This window comes from Clytia hemisphaerica, unplaced genomic scaffold (assembly GCF_902728285.1).
Source record: "Clytia hemisphaerica strain Z4C2 unplaced genomic scaffold, Clytia hemisphaerica genome assembly, whole genome shotgun sequence".
NCBI lineage: Eukaryota > Metazoa > Cnidaria > Hydrozoa > Leptothecata > Clytiidae > Clytia > Clytia hemisphaerica.
The window spans coordinates 251459-272830 of NW_027103617.1; the positions used below are offsets into that span (position 1 = coordinate 251459).

Here is a 21372-nt window from a genome sequence, read left to right on the forward strand (position 1 = left end):
TTCATTAAGGTGCCACTGCAGCAAAACGAACACATAGAGTTGAATTTGCGTTCAAAAGGAATGATCTTAGCCATACAGTAATTTTTGTTAAGAGTGACCTCTCATCTGAATTCTTTCAAATGCTAACAAATGTGTCAAGGGAGTGATTTACAGTCTACTTAGAGTGACATCCGTGCCTTGTCTTACACATTTTTTATAAGAACAATTTCATAAGAATACGAGGCTGAAATTTGGTCAAAACTTAAGAACAAATTAAGAAGAATCTGAACCTCAGATTTCAAAAATTACTGAGAAGTACATGTTTCCATTTTAATTAATATTGACATTTAAGGCTGAAAAACTCATATAAATTTAAGAGCAGCCCAGCCAGAATCAGACGACTTACTGGTTTTTCCTATAAAATACGTATATATCTAAAGATACTGCTCTTCATATGTTATTTTACTAATGTACACACGTTTAGCAACATAACTTTTCGAATATTTTTAAACTATGAAGAGCGCTTAATAACTACTTGTGGTATAAAAAGGGAATTTCCTTAGATTCATTTAACTCTCCAGGGATAAGAAAAAGACAAACTGGCATTTCAAAATGAGTAATCAGATCAAAATAACTCCGGAAAAGTCTTTTTGATGATGATAAAACAATAGAGAGATCGTAAGATAAGAATGCTACCGTTAAGCGGAACTAAAATACTGAAAAACGCGCCCAAGATTATGAGATGTTTTCCCAACTTCGTTATGCATGAAGCCATGGAATTATTATAGACACTGGAAAAACAATGAGCTGATTTTTGCCAATTTCTCATGTACAAGCCTTGTCCGCAGTAATGACATTATTGTTCACCCTCCTTCCACCATTAAATGATTTTCCGTATTATTTTAATTGCATTTCTCATCAAAATACACTTATCCAAATTCTCAAATGAGATTTTAAGTTCTCCTCCAAGATTCAAACTCGTCTAGTTAATTACTAATTATACGTCGTTCTGACGTTTTGAATTTCGAGAAAGATGGAAAAACATGTTATGTATAAGAAATTGAATATTGACACCAGAAATTTTTAAACTTCAACCTCAAAAAATCCCCGTGCCACCACGTGCCACCAAAAGATTTTCATACCACAGTGGAGCTACGAGACTCACATCTAATATATGTCAATCTCAGCTCTTCTCGGAGAAACATTGGAAAGATATTCCCAATTCAAAATTTTGTGTCATTATAAGCATTTTGTTTGATTTTACTCATCTGATGATTTTTTTCTCACACTAGATTTCATAAATGTATCCGTTTGGTATTCTAGCATTTATTTTCAAACTTTTGGCCAGCAAAAGTACGAATAGAAAAAGTTAGAAAACTTTTTAGAAATTAGAGTATTAATCATTTTTCAAAATCAGAGTCCTTCGAGCCGCCATGACAGTTGTCCTTTGCGGACAAAGCTAGAACATCAATTGTTTTCTGAAACAATAGAAAGACAATACTTCTCTCTCCACCGTTTCATTTGATGTTTATCCAGAGTCTCTATAATAAATCCATAGAGTATTCTTTTATCGTGCATTGTGAAAAAGAATTGTCTCCAGTTCATAAATCTTTCACCGGTTTGGTAAAATAGTTTCTACAATATGTACAACTCTAAGGACTTTCTAGACATTGTTTTTACACATAAATTTTATTAAATGTACATTAAAATGGCTCAAAATCAAGTAATATGGTTTAATCATTCCAGTTTGGTAGTCTGCATTTCATCCCAAAACAAACTGTCTCTAGTAACTGAGGATGTGTGAGAGGTAGACCACATTTGACTAGAATTAAACGAATCAGGGCTAGCGTACACTAGCCACCTCTCAACGATGACCTGAGAAATCAAATATTTCATTTGAGAACTCTGTTCACAGCTTTTTAAACAGGCTTTTTTCAGGAATTCTCGGGTAGTACGCTGTTTTGAATGGATATCTTTCTACGCTTCATGTATTCGTACACGACACCTGCAGGGATACAAAGAACAGATGCTGCCAAGAAAATGAAACCGAGTCCGATCGCCCATCCAGGGTATGCTTTCTTCATTGATGCACCCTATGAATAAAGAAAAACACAACACATGTATAAGCCATAGGGAACGAGGGGTAAATCACTAAAAATTATAGGTGTACGAGATTTTGATTTCTTTTTGATTTTTGATTTCTGATTTCTTTTTTATTTTTGATTTTTTTTTTATTTCTTTTTGATTTTTGATTTCTTTTTGATTTCCTTTTGATTTCTGATTTCTCTTTGATTTCTTTTTGATTTCTGATTTATTTTTGATTTCTTTTTGATTTCTGATTTCTTTTTGATTTCTTTTTGATTTTTGATTTTTTTTGGATTTTTTTTTTGATTTTTTTTTTTGATTTTTGATTTCTTTTTGATTTCTTTTTGATTTCTTTTTGATTTCTGATTTCTTTTTGATTTCTTTTTGATTTTTGATTTTTTTTTGATTTTTTTTTTGATTTTTTTTTTTTTTTGATTCTTTTTGATTTCTTTTTTGATTTTGATTTTTTTGATTCTTTTTGATTTTTGATTTCTTTTTGATTTCCTTTGATTTCTGATTTCTTTTTGATTTCTTTTTGATTTGATTTCTTTGATTTTCTTTTGATTTTTGATTTCTTTGATTTCCTTTTGATTTGATTCTTTTTGATTTCTTTGATTTCTTTTTGATTTCTTTCTTTTTGATTTCTTTTTGATTTTTGATTTTTTTTTGATTTTTTTTTTATTTTTGATTTCTTTTTGATTTCTTTTTGATTTCTTTTTGATTTCTGATTTCTTTTTGATTTTTGATTTCTTTTTGATTTCTTTTTGATTTTTGATTTCTTTTTGATTTTTTTTTGATTTTTCAAAAAGGTGTACGTGATTTTTTTCAGTGATTTACTCCTCGATAGGGAACACACTCTAGTCATTCGTTTATACCACAGGGCCTCTGTTAGACAAACCACGGGTACCTTCTAGGAGTGACCTCAATACTTCCACCACACCTGTACATAGCATTCCTTAGGTAGAACTGTGTCAATTTCTTGTCTCCCGCCCATAAAACATAGGCCCAAACGAATCTTTTGGGTAATTTAGGGATGGCTCGTTGAGCTATCTATTCTCAAATAAAGACAGTCCGTACTTTTATTGGCATTACTGAGGGAAAAAAAGTATAATGAAAAGTACAGTAGAACCTCCAATTAGCAGACACTCTAAAAGGCGGACACCTCTAATTAGCGGACACTAATCCGATTCCTTGATGGTGTCCGCTAATTAGAGGTTCCACTGTAATACCTCGTTGGAAAGGTAATTTTCACTGTTGAAGATTGATGATGCATGTTTGGGCATCTTTTTTAATTGAAAATGCAAAATAAAAATATGAAGGTGAAAATTTGAGACTTTTTCAACTTCTATTAGTTCTTCTATTGGGCATTTCCAGAAAAAGATTTTACCCCGACCGTTGAGGATTTGATTTTTCGAAGTATCGAACCACCTAGATATTCTTCTGTATTATTAAAGACCCCCTGGATATCTACTCTTAAAAATATGCTCAACCCCCTAGATATCCTCTCTTATAAAGATGACTGCCCCTGGATATCGTATTTTTTTACTTGAAAAGACACTTTACCCCCTGGATATCCGCTCCCTTGTAGATATTTAACTCCCTGGATATCCACTTTTAAACAAAAATCGTTAACCCCGTGGATATCCGATATCCTATACAGGGAGGCAGTGACTATTTCTGGAAAACCCCATTCGTATACTTCTCTAAAATTTTAAACCTCACTGATTTCATCTCTTTTGGATCAACAGTCATAGGCCCTTGTAATAGGTAATCGACCTTTTATGGATGACTTCACTATTTTTATTTTCATTTTCTAATTGTCAGACGATTCTTCAACCTTTACGTCAATGCACTAATAATTATCTTTCCAACCAGGTATTTATTTTTGATTATATCTTTTTTATCCCAAGAGCAGTGTTAGAATAATAGTGCGAACTGTCAGTCAGTTATTTTGGTACAGACTTCCATACTCAAAATTCTCTGGACTAATTTAACAGTGGGGGGCGTACGGTATTTCAGAATTCCGGAAATCGGTCCTTTTTTCTTCGGAATTTTAGATATCAGGCAAAATTCCTTCGGTATTTCGGAATTCTGAAATTGTTTCGGTATCGGAAATCCATGAAATTTTGCTTCGAAATTTCGGTGTTATAACGTTTTTATCCCCCTTTTTTCGGAAGTCATACATGATACATCATACACTATTTTCCGGCTGGCAGCTTAATGCTTTTTTCCTTCACCCACATTCTGGAAACACTACATTTTCTTATTTCGCCCGAATGTAATTTTTTTAAAGAAATAAAAGGGGTTTTAATTTAGACGAATTTTATTAGTTTGTATTAATTACATGGGTACTTATTATTTGTGTAATAAGGTACTCTGAAACATTATGAAAATGAATTATTTACAAATAAACATTCGATAGCCAAGTTTAGTTACATGATACTACAATGTATCTTTTTGAGCTCATTTTTTCTTTTGATGGTTTCTGGGTGGTTTTCACCTAAAACAGATGATTGTATCTCGATCAACTCTTCCAAGATTTCCCTGGATTTTTCGTTTTCACCATTGCATCGTAGTAATACTGCTAAATTGTACATGCTTGATAAGGTGTCTTCATTAGTTGCTCCTAAAGTAACCTTTCGCTTTTCGAATACGTCTTTAAAAATTGCAAGTGATTCTTTATATCTCTTAACTTTACCATAACAATGAGCTAAATTATTCCGACTCGCAAACGTATTTTTGTGGGCAGCACCCAAAGATTTCGTTTGCTTTTTAATCAATTCTTCAAGTAATGGTATGGCCTTGTTAAATTCTCCTTTGTGTATAATGCAGTTTATCAGACTAAGGGAACTGTATAATGTGTCTTCATGCAATGGTCCCAAAACTAATGATCTCTTCTCAACGACTTCTTCAAACAAAGCAATAGCTTTTACATAGTTAGCTTTTTGGCGCCAATAAACAGCTAAATTATGAAGAACTTCTAAAACTACTGGTTCTTGACTAGATTTTGTTTTTTGTTGAACGCTTTCCAGTGTTGAAATCGCAACGTCGATGTCTCCTTTTTTCTCTTGGGAAATGGCTAGAGAGATGATTGTGGTTATTGTATCTTTGTGAGTTATTCCTAACAGCGTTTTTTGTTTTTCGATGACGTCTTTGAGAATGGAAAATGAAGTAGTGAAGTCCTGTTTCTTTTGATACACATGTGCTAAATAAAATCGGGCCTTCAAAGTGTTTCTGTGAAGTTTGCCATAAACTGATTTCTGCCTCTCTATCACGTCTTCTTGAATTGAAATTGCTTCGTCAAAGTTTTCAATACTAACGAAGCAATACGCCAAGTTATTAATAGTTTTTAATGTTTCTTTGTGAGTTCGTCCAAAGACTATTTCTTTTTTCGCTAAGACATCTCGGTAAATTGTTATGGCCCCATTGAAGTCTTTCTTTTTATGCAAGCAATAAGCTAGACTATACATGCTGCGAATAGTATTTTTATGCATGAGACCTAACACTAATTTTTGCTTCGTCACGAGCTCTTGTAACATTGAGGTTGCCTTTTCTATATTACTATCAATGAAGCAAATTGCATGTCGCACTTTCACTAAAAACGTTCCTTCGTGTAGCTCGCCGGACAATATTTTTCTCATCTCAATCAGCTCTTCACAAATTGGAATGGCTTTACTTTCCTGTTTATTAAAGAATAAACAAGTTGCCAATTCATATTTGCTTGACATTGTATCAACGTGTTCCTTTCCAAAAGTTTCTGTCTGTTTTTTCATCAAATCTTCATACGTAGGAATAGCTTTTTCATACTCTTCTTCTTCTTTATAACAATAGGCAAGTTTTTGAAGAGCGAAGAGTGTGTCCGGGTGTGAGTGTCCGAGAAATGATGTTTGTTTTGTTACCAGGAGCTGCAGATGAGGAATGGCTTCTTCGTATTTTTCATCTTCAAGCAGTTGAAACACCAAATTCTTCAGTTCTTCGATTTCGACGTCGACGAAATTTTGATCGACTAAAAACCGGAGAAAATTCCAGCGTTAATATTATACAAGGAAGGTATATGGCTATTGAAGAAAAAAGAGCAATCTGAAGACAAATCATTTTCAATCTAGGCTGAGCACACAAAACAAATCAAACCAATCGAGAAATGCAGTAATGCTAAAATTACAGTACAACTATTTGAAATACCTTCCGTTGGTGTAGTAGCTTGAGTTGTCAAAATAATCTTATCCAGTTCTTTCTTCAACTGCTGCATTTTCTCTGCAAAGTATTCACGACCATCAATATTGCCTGACATATCGACATAAAATTTGATCTTCAAAGTGATTGCAATGTTCCCTTCCCACGTGTGAGGGTTTGTCATACTTTCTTCAAGAACCACAGCTCGAACTGGTACTGTCGTACTGGCAAAATCAAACTCGGATTTACAATTATCCGATTCTCGGCCATAGACAACTTTTTGATGATATTCTTCCGTTAAAAATGCAAGACAACATTTTGTGTTTTTGATTCCATCAGCCATTCGGGCTCTAATATCTCCATACATTTCTTTGTCATCAAACCAAGTGACATATCCAAGCTCTTGGAGTGCTTCATTGATTTTCGCCACTTTTTGATGATTTTCGCCATTCCTTCCCCAATTGTGGGATAAAAAAACGTCAGTCTTCTTGCTGTTAGAATCCAGATCCATAATTGATTTGAATTTTGTTTTCTTGCTGTTGTATCAAAATGATGTGTCTAAAGGCTTTAGATCGAGAAAAGTTTCGAAAGAAAATATCAGAGAAGCCAAACACAAACAAGCATTGCATGAAACATGATCCAAAAATATTGCTTTTTCTTTAAAACGAGACAAAGATGTTGTGATTGTGTAGAAATAAACAAAAGCGAGGTGTCATTTTTATTTATTTTGCTTACAGAGAACCATATTTAATAAGCATATTATTATAAATAAATCCCGAAATTTAATTCAAAACAATCTTTTCGTTTTCAAGTAAATACAGTTTTCGTCTTGACTAAATATTGTTTAAAATTTTCTGAAGCAATTTGTTGCAATAGTTTATTATTTGTTCATGATGTTATTTCCTGATTGAGGTGGGGCCACTGGAGACATTTTCATCAAAGTGATACCATCGACGTGTTTCAGTTTTGAAACGGTTTTATTTGTTTCAAGACAGCCCCTTCCCCCAAGAATCGTCAAGCCTGAAGTACCTCAATAATAGAACAGGATAAGAATAATTTGAGGCCAAAAATGCCAAAGAAATAAGAACAGTCTAGCCTCATCAAAGATCTACTCGTCCTCATAAAAAAAGTGTACTTAAAAAAAAACGTACTTAAAAAGTCACTTACATTTACCTTACCCACACATGACAGAGCTAACGTATACAAACTCTGTTTTGAAAACAAACATGAAAGAATTTCAGGCTGCATGGGAAATTCGCATAGTTAGAGTTACCACAGAGATCACTTCAATATCTTTTAATCAATAACTTTCAAACAAATGATGATGTTGTATTTTGACGTAATCCCTGGGATATAGTACAAATTTCGTTTCTTGAAAATAACGATATTTTTTGACGTTTTTAGAACCTTAAACGTCTTAGTCTTAAGCTTAGAGATTCATTCGTCAAACCTATTAGAAAATATTACCTAATAGCCAGTTTTTAAGTAGCCCGTAGTGGTATTATCGAGTTAAGGGGTCCTGATTAAGTCTCCTGGGGTCGTACTCAAGAACATACAGTGGATTTGACGTTATATGGACGTTGTGGACATTAGATAAACGTTGAAACAATGTAATTGATCAACTAGGAGTTACTCTGTACCAGAATGTATCTCACGTTTATCGGTTCGTAGTACACTATGTGCGCATTGTCTGTTTCATAAAAAAATTCCCGTACGGAGACCTCTGCAATGAAGTATGATTTATAACTAGTCGAACGTGCGCATTGCACTGGGCTCAACTTCAGATATTTTGTTATTCGAAAGCCCAATTGTAACATTTCAAATATTTAGTATTAGGTAGCAAATATTATAACTTTGTCCGTTTTGGCTGACATTTTGTACACTTGTTCCTTGGGTGAATATCTGGGGTTCTTTCTTTCATTTTTCAAATATTTTGATTTTTGGGGCAATTAAGCAGAGTTCGGAGATTGGCTGATCTCACAATATTGTCAGACCCTTTGATCGGGATATTTTAAACTTGTCTGTGGATAGTGACTGTAAAGCTATGACTTTAAAGACTTTAAGAATAGGTATATATATGTAAACATTTGTGAACCCATAAGAAAACTTTAATATGTTGATTAATTTTAAATCAATTTTCGTATATGATAAATTGTGGGAAATTAATTTTGCAGGGGCAATGTGTAAACAAAAACCAAAAAAGGTTTTCTTTTCTCCGAAGTAATTTATTTTGAAAGGCTCTGAGGTCGAGGACACTACTCTAAAGACACTATTTTACGTATATAAAAAAAAGAAAAATGAAGATAAAACAATGGAACAATCTTTGAAGTCTCCAGACTGCCCCAAGTTTTAGCCTCGTTTTGGCAAAAAACTCGTCCCCAAGCCCCCAAAATCAAAATTTTTGAAAAATGAAAAAACACCCCCAGATATTCACCGAATGAACAAGTGTGCAAAATTTTAGCCAAATCGAACAATTTTTGAAGTCTCCAAGCTGCCCCAAAGTTTTAGCCTCGTTTTGGCGAAAAACTCGTCCCCTGGCCCCAAAAATCAAAATTTTACGGAGACCTCTGCAGTGAAGTATGATTTATAAATAGAAACACTTCTCTCATTGTCTCCTATCTCTCACCAACACTCCATCGCAGCGATCGGTTTGAGAAATCTCAAATGAGAAAAGACAACGACAACAGACCCTTGTGGCAATGAATTTTAGAATCAGCTGTAGATACTGGGTCTGTGTACAGACAAACTAGAAATAAGCTTACCAGTTGTTGATCAAAGGCGTTGTACTGCAAACTGGTTTTTTTCCATTTGATAGAGCGTCATAATAATCATAACGAAGATGACAATAGGTGACACAAACCGCCAACAGATTTGAAAGAAGAGCGGAATATCTTGGCCTGTCACTGTCTTCTGTTTCAAGGAGAATCTGTCACCAAAAAGAAGGAGATAATTGCTAAATTGCTAAAATTGCAAAGTATTTCTTTTTTGTCACCCCGTTTTAGTTTACTCTTAGGTTCCAAATAAACGCCCCCCCCCCACATGTTAATATTTCGAAGATTTTCCAAATTACTTAGGTAAAAGGATTGATAGAGCTTGAACATTAATCGTAATTCACAAAAGAATTATTATAATTTTTTTCATAAGTTTGCAATATATTTTATCAACATTTTTCAACGTAGAAATGCAGAATTTCAACTGCGTGTATACTTTTGAATCACTTTTGTCACTCAATAAATTTTTTCATGACATGAAAAAAATAGTATGCTAAAGTTGAGGGCCCCTGTCATAAGAATATCATAATTTGAATCCCATACTCTCTAAAATTATTCCATACTTTTGAGTCCAAATTTAAAAATATTAGTCGGAATTTTGACAAGCTGACGATGATTATGTCTCTGTTATCTTTGTCATGATAGAGTAGAACAACAGAGACTTTTGTCGAAGTTTTGACGCTGTTAGCAAGGTATTCCCAAGAGATATACCATCAAAATTTATTGTTTCATTTTAGGATTTTAACGAGACGGCAACGAAGCTAGCAGTGTTATTTTCAAAAATACAAAGGAGATGGATGTCCAGTCGTTTAAATATGTTCATGTTTATACTAACCTTTTAAAGCCATAAATATAACAAACGACGACCAGTTGTGAGAAAGTCACAAAAAGGATAATAAGATCGATACCAAAATCATTGAATAATTGCACCATATAGTCACCAGTCCCCAAACAATTGACCGAACTTGCCACGTAACTTATCGACATGTAAATAACTTGAAAAAAAATATGGAAGTAAAACGTGGTGAAAACAATCAGGAAACATTGGCTGTTATAATGATAACCACATGGCTTAATTGGGCTATTCCAGAAATAGTCCGTACCCCCTTTTGTTGAGGAGGTGTGACGTCCAGGGTGGTTCTAAAAATAAAAAATCCAGGGGAGGTCTGATTTTTCGAATGTAAAAATCCAGGGTGGTTAGTAGAATGAGGTAATAAATACAGAGTTGTCAGTAAAACGAGGTCAAAAAATCCAGGGTGATCCAAAAAGTGAGAACAAAAAATCCAAAGCGGTCCAGAAAAATTGAAAGAAAAATCTAGGGGGGTTTCCTTTCCCAAAAAAGACCTCCTCAACATAAGGGGAAATTATTTTTTTTCTGGAATAGCCCATTATATGTAATTGGAAGAATAACAAGTGATACTTTTATGGACCTACCTGGTTATGCATTTAACACATATATATATAATTGATATCTACGTGAGCGTGACCATTAACAATCATTCAGAACACAAATAGTGACGATCTATTAAAATTAGTCGCTTGTTTCTTATAAAAAAAACGTTTAGAAACCAAAATTTCATGCTCTTGAAATATTCTTTCATATTCAAGACTTTGTGAGCAAAAAAACATCTATCTCATCAAAAAATTGAGTAATTTGGCTAAAAACATTGATGTATGCTTATTAATAGTGATTCTTATAGATAAACATACGTTTTTTGAGCCGTTTTTTGAAAAAATCTATTTGAGTCATCTTCTACCTATGATGGTACCCTACTTTCATGCAAAAAATCAGAAAAAGTTAATGATCCAATTTTTCACAAAGTCCAACAAACCCGTTTTTGAGCCGTTTTTTTGGCTCAAATTGCCCCCCCAAATGTTTTTTTTGAAAGTCAGGCTCCGTCACATTCGAGGGTTTATAGTTATGCATCTTTGTGCAAAAAATCATAAAGAACCAAAGAGCCAATCTCGAGAAAAGCTAATACCTAAGTAATTGATAATGTGCTTATAAATAAATATCGAATTTGGCCAGTTTTTCTATAAAAACACGCCAAGCAACCAAAATTTCATGTCTAAACACACACCATTCTTCAAAAGTAAGCCCTCATGAGCAAAAAAACATCTATATCATAAAAAAAATTGAGTAATTTAACTGAGAACATTGATGTATGCTTATTAATAGTGATTCTTATAGGCAAACATGCATTTTTTGAGCCAATGAGCCATCTTCTACCTATGATGGTACCCTACTTTCATGCAAAAAATCAGAAAAAGTTAATGATCCAATTTTTCACAAAGTCCAAAAAACCCGTTTTTTAGCCGTTTTTTGGCTCAAATTTGCCCCCCAAATGTTTTTTTTGAAAGTCAGGCTCCGTCACATTCGAGGGTTTATAGTTACACATCTTTGTGCAAAAAATCAGAAAAAACTAATGAGCCAATCACGAGGAAAGCTAATAACGAACGAACGAACGAACGGACAAAGGTTAATTTATAGGACCTCCACCCCACCGGGGTGGGTCCAACAAGTTATTTTCAAGGTATTTAACTTTGATACCACAAACTATACATACTGGTTTAGTTGAAATAGGCTTCAATGGTATCACTTGAGGTTCAAATTTTGTTTGGAATTATTTTGCAGATAAGGCCTTTTTAAATTCAAATTTCTGACTGTAAAATATCAATCAAATAAAAAGAATTAATGACAAAGACACAATACGGGGAGATCAATTGGATTAGTTGTTTTACGGGCCCGTCCGACCCTGAAATTCCGAAAATCGAAATAAAAATAAAATTGATTGTGGCAGTGCATTTTTATTTTCATTGCTTTACATAATGCCAAACTTTCAAAATTTTGGTAGTTTTTCCAAGGTTTTGAGAATTCAATGTCCAATTTTTTCATTTTATCCATAAATTCGAGCTTTCTGTGTCTTTTTATTTTCTATTTTGCATTGTTGTCAAGATGTAGTTGCTTTTGCTGCGCCTTTTTAAGAGATTTTATAGGTGAAATTCTACTTTTAATTTTATTTTCTCGCTGGCCGATCGACCCTCTTTTTTGGGTAGCTTAGCCCGTAAGACAAAAAATCAAATTAGCTTCGCCTTAACTAAAATCAGGTTTGAATAACCTAGAATGAAACGTAATTCTTTGTCTTTAGCTGGATGGAGAAAGACCTATTTCCAGAGTATTCAACTTACTTAATTTCCATACATATTTGACATTTGGAAATATTTTGAAATCCATAATGGAGGTCATGATAGACTCTAATCCACCGAAAAGTGAATCCAAGGCTAGTGTGATCAACATCAAGAAAAACATAATGGCGAAGAAATTGGATGCAGGTAGTAAATCGATAGCTTCTGTGAATGCAATGAATGCTAAGCCTGTTCCACCTCCTGTCTATAAGAATGATTCAAAAAGTATTGATATAAAGACACCCCCTTCTCACAGACCCACAGGGACCCCTTCCCACAGGTCAATTGGTCAAAATATCGTCCCCGGTGGAAAATTACCCTCCAAAAATAAACCTAAAAATAATCAAATAAACCAACCCTCAATGCAAAATATTCACTATTTTTCCCATCCCCACTGAATTTTCTGACTTGAAAACAAAAGAATTGAAGTTTTCCCCAGCCATAAAAAATATATCAATCTCCATTGAGTTTCAGTCCATTATTCTCTCCCCACTGGCTGAAAAAATCTAGAACTATTAAAAAATAGCTAGTTTTAAGTGTTCGAGAAAGTTATAAAGGTACTCAAAAAGGCAACACTGTTGAGCTAAAGCCAAGGTTAAAAGTCCGTAAATAAACTAAAAAGATGTTTGGTATTTTGAAGTTCAATCAAAGGTAGTGTTGGTCCGTTACTTACATTTTCGATGAAATGGTTTACAGAGCAATCAATAGACAGAGGTTTGGTTCCATTTATTGGATTCTTAGAATGTTCGTTGAAACAGCGCTGACTTTTCTTGGTTGCCCTGATAATATTAAGGAGATTTAAAAAGATTGTTGACAATTAAAATAAAAACAAGCTCCAAATTAACCATCGTCCAACAACTTTACAATTTGATGAATCGGTATTTCTACTTAGTGTAAAAAGTATTAAACCCGTTCTCCGATGGGTAGAGCTCGTATCATTGCGATCCTTTTGGCTGGGGTGGGAACTTATATTTAATGGTTTCGTACTGGCTAGAACGTGAGTAGAATGGTTATAACAGCCGAATAATGAGAGACGGACATGTATATTTGCTTTTAGTAAGCTTTAAAGTTACATCTTACTTTTGAAAGAAGCGCAAATAAAGAAAACCATTCTGATACTAACAAATCACTGAGGCCGTGTTTAGACGTTACGGTTCAGCATCGCTTCGTTATGGTGTTTGTTACGTGGATAGGAAGTGTACATACTGATTTCGGTACGTTTTGCAGCAACGAAACAGATCAGTTCTATCTCGATGAAAATAATACCGAGTTTATGTATTCGAGATAAATCGAGCGGGAAGGTATAAAGCAAAGTTGACATATTTCCAAAATTACCGTCCATTTTGCTCGATGACGGTAAAAAAAACAAAATACCGTCGTCTGTTTAGGTGAGAAATCAACTATTTGTTTCGTATCGATTTCACTTACCGTCCCCCTCGATATCCCCGATACATAAACTCGGAGCGAAAGCGTTTTGATCTGTTTTGCTTTGTAACGTCTTCCTTTTTGACGTTTCACGACACAATGTTCAAGGGACGTTTCGTTTCGTAGCGATACGAAACCGTAATTTCTGAGCATAGTATAATATAAGAGCAGTTATGAGAATTACCTGTATCCAAGGATCGAGAACATTGCAATGGAACCAAAAAGAGAAGTTACGGAATTCACCACAGCAATGATCATTGTATTCTTCATGATACTTTCTTTCTGTTGGTTGTAACTTGAAAAAGCCAACATGCCACCGTACCCAACACCAATGGAGTAAAAGATTTGTGTAGCGGCATCTTTCCATACTCTCAGATCAGTCAGTCTATGCCACTTTAGAAAAAATGCAAATGTAATACAAAAGTAGAAGAATGAACATTCGTAAATTGAAAGGTCCGACAAACTAACGCTTCTCACGAAAAGGCTGTGGAATAAAATTTATTCGAATAAAATTTATTCGAATAAAATTTATTCAAACATTGAGTTCTCTAAAATTTAATATCATTAAGTGTGCCTTAAACACTGCTCAAATCAACGAAAGCATGTAAAAGTTATAAACTGTTCCAAAATTAAATGATCTAGTTTTAAAGCTGAAATAATGTAGATTTTATCCGTCTGTTTTTATCAGTCATGATACCATTGATATTGTATATTTAGATAGGGAGTCCGGGGGATACTTAGGCAAAAGTAGGTGTTGGGTATATGCAGACGAAAATGGTAGGTTTTGACCTTCCCAAGAATTTCTAAGGGTATGAAAACCACGAAAATCTCTCTAAAGGCTAGGAAAGTTTTCGAAAAATTTATCTCTAACAGTTAATTTTTACCGATTTTATCGTTTCTCTTAGGGTCGGTTTTTGGAGGCACACATAGCCAACATTATCCAACATTCTCCACCCCGGTACCCCCTTCACCCGGGTAGGGAGCATACAAATACCTTGGGCGTGAAGAGTAATTTCAATCCTTCAGAGTATCCTTCCAACATGAAACCTTGCACGAACAAAATCAACAACACCAAGTATGGAAAGATGACTGTGAAGTAGACAACCTGCAATGAAAATACCAAAAATTTGTTTTTCTCTACACATTAATGAGATTGTTCAAAATATGAAAAACAAATTACTAACTAGCCTTTTGAGCTAAACTGAATGAAGCTGAAATGATCAAATTTGTCTCAATAAAATCTCAAAAGGGCAAACTACGAGAGACAAGACTTGTTGTTTTACAGGTGTACAGGTGCGACCGTTATTGGGAGATACTATGGATTCGCATCAGCGTCTATAATTGGAACATTGCAAGGGGAATATAATTTTTTTTGATAAGAACAAATAAGAGTAATAGCAACACATTCATTCATTCATTCATTCATTCATTCAGTGAATCTTATATTAGCCTGAAGTATTTTTACCTTTCCCGCCGATTGTATTCTTTTTATGACACAGAAGAAAACAATGACGTAACTGGCCGTCAAACATAAAAACAACTGCCATGAGAAAGTGCCTGGATTGTTAAAGTCATCGGTGATTTGCAACGTTTCGTAGTACCAATAATATTCTGTTGACCCCAATTGTTCGCATTTGTTTTGAGTGGTAGATGTACCGTTCGAATCTCTGAAAATAGAATTCTTTACTGGCTTTTTTTTACATTCAATACACCTTTTCAACCGTAGCCACCAATTGCCGCACGGGCATTTTTTTATCCGCTTTATCCCACTAAAACCGTCCTTTTTTCACACCTATAGACAATAGAAAAATGTGTCAAAAAAGGATTGGATCGAGTTTAGGGGGATAATTAAATAAAAAAGTGGCACGCACCTGACCGCGCGACTACAGTAAAAAAGGCGTATATAATAAACTCGCTTTACTCAAACTTCTGTTACTCAAAACTTTCGCTTTAATTGGAGCTTGTTTCCAGTCTCTGTCAAGGAGAAACCCTCTTAAAATAATTTCTAAAATCTAGAATCTCTAGAATCTCTCTGTAATTCGAACAAATAAGACTCACCGTTCGACTTCGAATTAGCTTAAGTCAATTGTGATTTCGTGGAGCTAACATGTAGTTTAGTTTGTCAGACTTAGCTTTGACGGGAAAAGTTGATAGTAATCATCAACTGGGAAGGACAAGACTATCATTAAGGCTTAATTGACTAACCAGAGATGAAAACCATAGTTCAAAGGTAAAGAATTGTATACGAAACTTACTTTGGACAATATGACCAGGGTAATGGGTTTTGGAAGGAGACGGCGAAATAATAAAACACCCATCCAGTAACAATCCTATAGAACGTGCTCGATAGAAAACCAGCCACAATGGAAGCAATTCCAAGACCACGTGACCAGCGAGATAATTTGATCCATAATGGCGCGGCGCCCACTTGGAATATTTGACCGAGTGAGATTTCGAGGTACAAGAGTGGTACTCCTTCGATGATTAACATTGTGAAGTAGGGAATCAAGAAAGCACCTACAATGGTGAATGGAAAAAATTCTCTTTCGTAAAAAGATAAAAACCTGGAAAGACAGAACTATTTCTAAAGCAATACTCTTCCAATTTTCTTCTTGTTTGATGATGGGTTTGAAAATTAATTTTAGCCAGAAATAATGGTATTGTTGGAAAGCCTTGTACACGCTTTTTTATAAGAATATCTTCTGTAAGAATACCAGGGTGAAAATTGGCCGAATCGTAAGAATACCTTAAAGACCCTCTAGGGTGAGTTTCGCATAATTTGATAAGAATGCAGTCGTTTTGTATTTGGTTAACAGATTAAATTGAAACTTTGAGACAGAAATATAATTTTAGCTCCCAATAGATCATTTCTCATGTTTGTATAAAAGTCAAGTCTAAAAAAAGCAAGAATACGTTAAGAATATTTCACCCTCAATTTTGGCAACTTCTTAAGAATATTAGACTCTCATCCAAAGTAAACTATTTTTATAGAAAAAACCATGTATTTGGATATATGGTATTTTGCTAAAAAGCAAGCGGCTTTAGGAGATGGTGAGGTGATGGAGATCAGGAAAAAAGGCTTTTTCGAAACATTAAATTACGTGATTGACCGGGCAAGGGTTGTAACCGCTGAGCTTTATATAACTCCAGGGTCGTAGTTTCTCAACCCCTACGAAGCAAAATATTTTGGTCGGAGTGGTTCGAGAGCGTTAGATCTACTCCGCTTTCACACAAGTGATGTAGTGCCCTTTGTCGTTAGTTAAAAAGTTTTAAAACACTTCAATGGCTTCTTTGCGGGTACCCCTTTCAAAAAAAACTCCGATCAAATATGAAGGATATAGCTTGGTCCAGGGTTTACAAAGGTCAGTGGTTCGGATTTGAAAGTTCAGGACCAAAGAACGTAGAGACGGGTGATACAATTGAGAGAGAGGTTATTACAGTTTCCCTCTGTCATAATAGAAAATAAGAACAAGAAAGCGATGAATATGAATTTGAATATAAATGTAATTTTCTTTTCAGCATAGCTCGTAAGTTATAAATGCTACGGATATTTTTCTAGATGTTACAAAAAAATATAGATGGTTTATATATCGACTTTTTACATTCGTTGTCGGCTGGCAAGTAGTTTTCGTACGAATTGATGTTCTTATTCAACTCGGTTGTGGAGCAATCCTTTCCAGCGATGAATTCTTCTTGAGAAACACGTTGTGAGTTGACATCGAAGGATTTTACGGCAATTCCCCGAAAGAAGGATAATTCACCGGAAACGTTAGAAGAAAGATCAACATTCGAACGTCGACGTTTGTTGATAGATTCGATAAAGTCATCTTTTTCGTAAACAATATCCGACGATTTTCTTTTCTTTGAATATTTTGATCTAATTGCCAAAATGTTCTCTGGTTTCGGTTTGAAAAATCCGGGAGCGAGGAAACCAGTTTTGACCAGTTGGTGATCACCAAAAAAGATGGCAACTTCATCTATGCCAGAGTTTTTGGATGCATCAATTTCCTTTGTTTGCTTTTTGAAGACAATGGGTGGAGATGGTGGATCAAGTTTAAAGAATTTGGATGGACGAAAAAAGAGGTCCATTGGATCTTCGACGTCAATTTCCATCGGATCAGGTTTAAGAAGATCGATTGGTAATACGATTTGTTCAACTTCCATTATTTGATTCTGATGACGAGCGAAAGGATTGAATCCAATGGCCTGAGGAATTGTTGGTTTTTTGTTGGAAGCGAATGGGTTAAATCCAGTGGATTGAGATGTAGCTTTATTAGCACTGAAGTGATTGAATCCAGTGGATTGAGAAATAGATTTACAAGAGCGGAAAGAGTTGAATTCATTCTGAGTAATTGAAGGTTTATTGCCAAATGGATCAATCTCGTCAACTTCCATTGACTCAGCAAATTCGATTTCTTTATGTGTGACTTTCTTGCAAACGAAGGTCGAAACTTCATCCAAATCCATTGGTTCAGGCTCCGAAGTGAAAACGTTTGTCACTGGAACCATTGCCTGTTTTTCTACCGTCGTCAAAAAATTATTTATTGAGGTACTTTGAATTTGAATCTCCTTTTGAGATTCGATTCGTGTTTATCAACTTGTATTTCACTGAATACTATTTATTCTTTCAAAACTAAAACTTTGAAAGAAAGAACTGAACGTTGTATCTTTTTCAAGATACAAGCTAAAATTAAACTATTTTGAAGCTTCCAGATTTTCAATCTTAAATGATTTTAGTTATTTGACGTCAAATAATAGTCTAAAAAGTGACGTCAATTTCATCATTAGTTTGAATTGTGTCTTGAGAATCTCGAAGCTCGAGCTAAATATCGAGAAATAAAGGACTAACTTTCAATTGCTACGAGCGGTGTTACGGGCGTAACCTTTAGGAGATGTAGTATATTGTAGACTTTATTTTCACACTCACTTCGATAGATGAGGCCCAGGAGATGCAGAGCTTTTTTTTATTCTCTAGGATTCGATCGCAACACTTGGGTTAAAAATCATGGTGTCGAAATGTTACCTATGTTTTTTGATAACAACATATTTTCAGACCATGAAAATAATTTGTACTGTCAAATTTTTCTACGGGGCCGTCCATATAGTACGTACGCCAAGATTTTCCAAAGATTTTATACCCCCTCCCCCTTGTACGCAGAGAACAATAGAAATGATGTCATCTAAACAATAGATGTACGCTTTTGCTAAATCCCCTCTCTCCCCCTTCACTGCGTACGTACTATATGGATGGCCCCTACCCTGGTTTTAAATTAATAAACAAAAGTAAACTTACCCCCTCCGTTCCTCAACACAATCCATGGAAAACGCCAAACGTTTCCAAGTCCAACAGCAAATCCAATGCATGATAATAAATATTCTCGTTGGTTGGTCCAACGTGCCCTCTTCTCTTCTAAAAAAAGGATTGAAAATATTCATGGCATTGTTTTGGAGTTGTTCACAATAGAAAAGTAACCAGTCGATGAAGTATGGTTAGAAAGGGCTAGATATTAGTAACTTTGACAGAAATGCGAGACCAGTTTATTGTGCAGGATCTCTAGAGTTAAAACTCTACTTTCCAAATGTAGTTTAACGCGCTGAAAAATCATTTATAGTGGTGTTTAAAATTTCGCAGGGAAATTCCTTTTGTCACAAATTATTTGTCCATGATTGTACCACCTTTTTCTCCATCTTCGACATCATCGATGTCGGAAATAGGTCGGAAATACCGCAAACACCAGCAAAAATACCAAAGCGTCTAAACAATATTTAGTAAATGTTGACTTGAACTGAGATTAAAACAGAAAATTTCTATCTTTAAACCAGCAAAGTAAACTTTGAACGACACGTTTATCAAAGAAGGTTATATTAAAAATTTCACTTTTAAGGGACATTTTTGTTAAAACGGCTTTTCTCTTTCTCCTTATTTAGGTCGATTATGAAGGAAATTTTTACCCGCATTTTGGCGGCTCTTGTCTTTTGTAAATGAAAGAGAAAAATCTATAATCATCACCCATCCACAACCATCGCTTGAAACTCGTGCAAGAGCGGTACCAAACTTTGATGCCAGGCCACATACGAAGAAGATTAAAAATCGCCCAAACGTTATAAAATTTATGAAATGGAATACTTCACTATCAAAATGTCAAACCTGTATCTGTGGTATCTTTAGTCTCTTCAGCCACAACTTTGTTTTGTTGTTCAACATCCTTCTCTTTGAGGTTTTGCAGGAGAAATGATTTACCATCGCCTTTGGTAATTGTGGTGCTGGTGTCCTCGTTTTGGTAGATGGACATGTTCTTCTATTGGAGATGGGTTGGTAAACTGTGGAAAAAACTGAATAGAATGAGTGAGAAGAACGCGAGTTAATGAGGGAAAACCAAAGTCACTTCCACTTCATTTAATCGGGTTTTTCGAATCGGGAGAAGTTTATTGACTTCCAGGCTATATTCTAAGACTTCTAAGGCTTAAGGGATCATTTAGAGCCTTTAGATCCTGAAATCTTAAGATCCGAAGTCAAAAATGTTGAAATTTAGAGTTTTCCAACCCTACTTTAGAGCAATTAAAGATAACTTGTGGTTAAAAAAATTCTAACCTTGGGCTTTTATAACAAAACAGTATTACATGAATTTCAGAAGAGTAGACTTCTTTAAAAGCAGCAAAACCTACCGAAATTCTCCTCTTCAAGTAGAAAACCCTGAAGTATGCAATTATGAAAAAGGGTGTCCTATCCAAAACCTCGATAATTCTTGTCCAAAAGTTTGAAATAAAGTGACTATCGCATCATTATACTTTATGTGAATCCCAGGTTGGAAAATCGATCCAATTTCTTTAAAATGTTCTTCAAATAAAACAACAGCAGAGAGCTTACACAATGTTCTGGTAACGACTCAATTCTAAACTTATCAAGCTATCAGCAGTTTCAAAATCTACTAGCAGATAATCTTCCAGTCTTGACCAAACAAATTTGTTGATGAAATGAATTTAAGAATCATTAGCTAACAAATATGAAAAAAGTTGAAGAATCAATTTACTTGGCAAACAATCAAATCAAACTTGTCAGTATCTAAGCAACAAATTACATTGACAACATTTTGGAGCCCTTCTATGTAAAACGAATGATGAAGCCAACTTGACGTTGATAAGTATAGCGTTTATTTCTGAGAAATTTGAATAGTATAGTAAAGTGCTAATGCTTTAGTTAGTTTACCACGTGGCACTCACTTGGTTGCTAAACTTTAACATAAACGTGCTATATAAAACTAAAATCGTGAGAAAATTAAGACAGTTGAAATGAAATGTATTTAGAAAAACCTTTTTACGTACCAAGCCAAATCTTAATTAAGCTTTTTGTAATCTCAAGGGTTATGAGAATTTTCAGCATTAAGTTTTGAAAAAAAAGTCAAAAATAGCGAAGGTTAATACTGCATAGCTAGAAGTAAAGTGAAATTTTATCCCCGTCGCTTAATTTAAAGATAAAGACGTATATAAGCAAAAAAAACAAAAATACAGAAATTCGTTGGACATTAAAATGAAATTCTCATCAAGCTTACAATTTACTTAAAAACTACACCAATGTAACCTGAGTAGTTTTAACAACGAGAGTCTTACCAAAATAAACACATGAAAAGCAAGGGGAAATTGAGGTTAGATTAACAGCAATCCAACACAAGAGATAAAACTTTGAAAAACCATAAAGCTCATCTTAATGACTTTAATAGATGCTAATTTCCTAAGTTGGTTTAAGCAGGAATAA

General features: G+C 34.5%; 2 protein-coding genes across 2 annotated transcripts; both read right to left on the reverse strand.

The window, feature by feature from the left end:
* Nucleotides 1-1536: 1536 nt before the first annotated feature.
* Nucleotides 1537-20596, reverse strand: LOC136802244 (sodium-dependent neutral amino acid transporter B(0)AT3-like). Its single transcript, XM_067058962.1, has 12 exons — nucleotides 20286-20596; nucleotides 19768-19940; nucleotides 18913-19029; nucleotides 15875-16136; nucleotides 15085-15286; nucleotides 14614-14724; nucleotides 13804-14012; nucleotides 12868-12973; nucleotides 12198-12399; nucleotides 9844-10003; nucleotides 9000-9163; nucleotides 1537-2072 (listed from the first exon to the last, which is right to left on the reverse strand). Exons 2-11 carry the CDS (start codon nucleotides 19910-19912, stop codon nucleotides 9010-9012), a joined length of 1668 nt encoding a protein of 555 aa, XP_066915063.1. The 5' UTR covers nucleotides 19913-19940; nucleotides 20286-20596; the 3' UTR covers nucleotides 1537-2072; nucleotides 9000-9009.
* On the reverse strand, nucleotides 4387-6826 carry LOC136802243 (kinesin light chain 1-like). The gene is made up of 2 exons (XM_067058961.1): nucleotides 6247-6826; nucleotides 4387-6070 (listed from the first exon to the last, which is right to left on the reverse strand). Exons 1-2 carry the CDS (start codon nucleotides 6746-6748, stop codon nucleotides 4497-4499), a joined length of 2076 nt encoding a protein of 691 aa, XP_066915062.1. The 5' UTR covers nucleotides 6749-6826; the 3' UTR covers nucleotides 4387-4496.
* Nucleotides 20597-21372: the final 776 nt, after the last annotated feature.

What these genes read in the sequence shown, in the direction of transcription:
- LOC136802243 (XM_067058961.1), bottom strand. Translation starts at nt 6,748, where the DNA reads ATGGATCTGGATTCTAACAGCAAGAAGACTGACGTTTTTTTATCCCAC. An exon ending in AGCTACTACACCAACGGAAG is followed by an intron (nt 6,071 to 6,246) that starts GTATTTCAAATA and finishes TCCGGTTTTTAG; the next exon opens with TCGATCAAAATTTCGTCGAC.
- LOC136802244 (XM_067058962.1), bottom strand. Translation starts at nt 19,912, where the DNA reads ATGTCCATCTACCAAAACGAGGACACCAGCACCACAATTACCAAAGGC. An exon ending in TTCTCGATCCTTGGATACAG is followed by an intron (nt 12,974 to 13,803) that starts GTAATTCTCATA and finishes TAATATTATCAG; the next exon opens with GGCAACCAAGAAAAGTCAGC. An exon ending in CAAATATGTATGGAAATTAA is followed by an intron (nt 10,004 to 12,197) that starts GTAAGTTGAATA and finishes TTTTTTTTCAAG; the next exon opens with TTATTTACATGTCGATAAGT.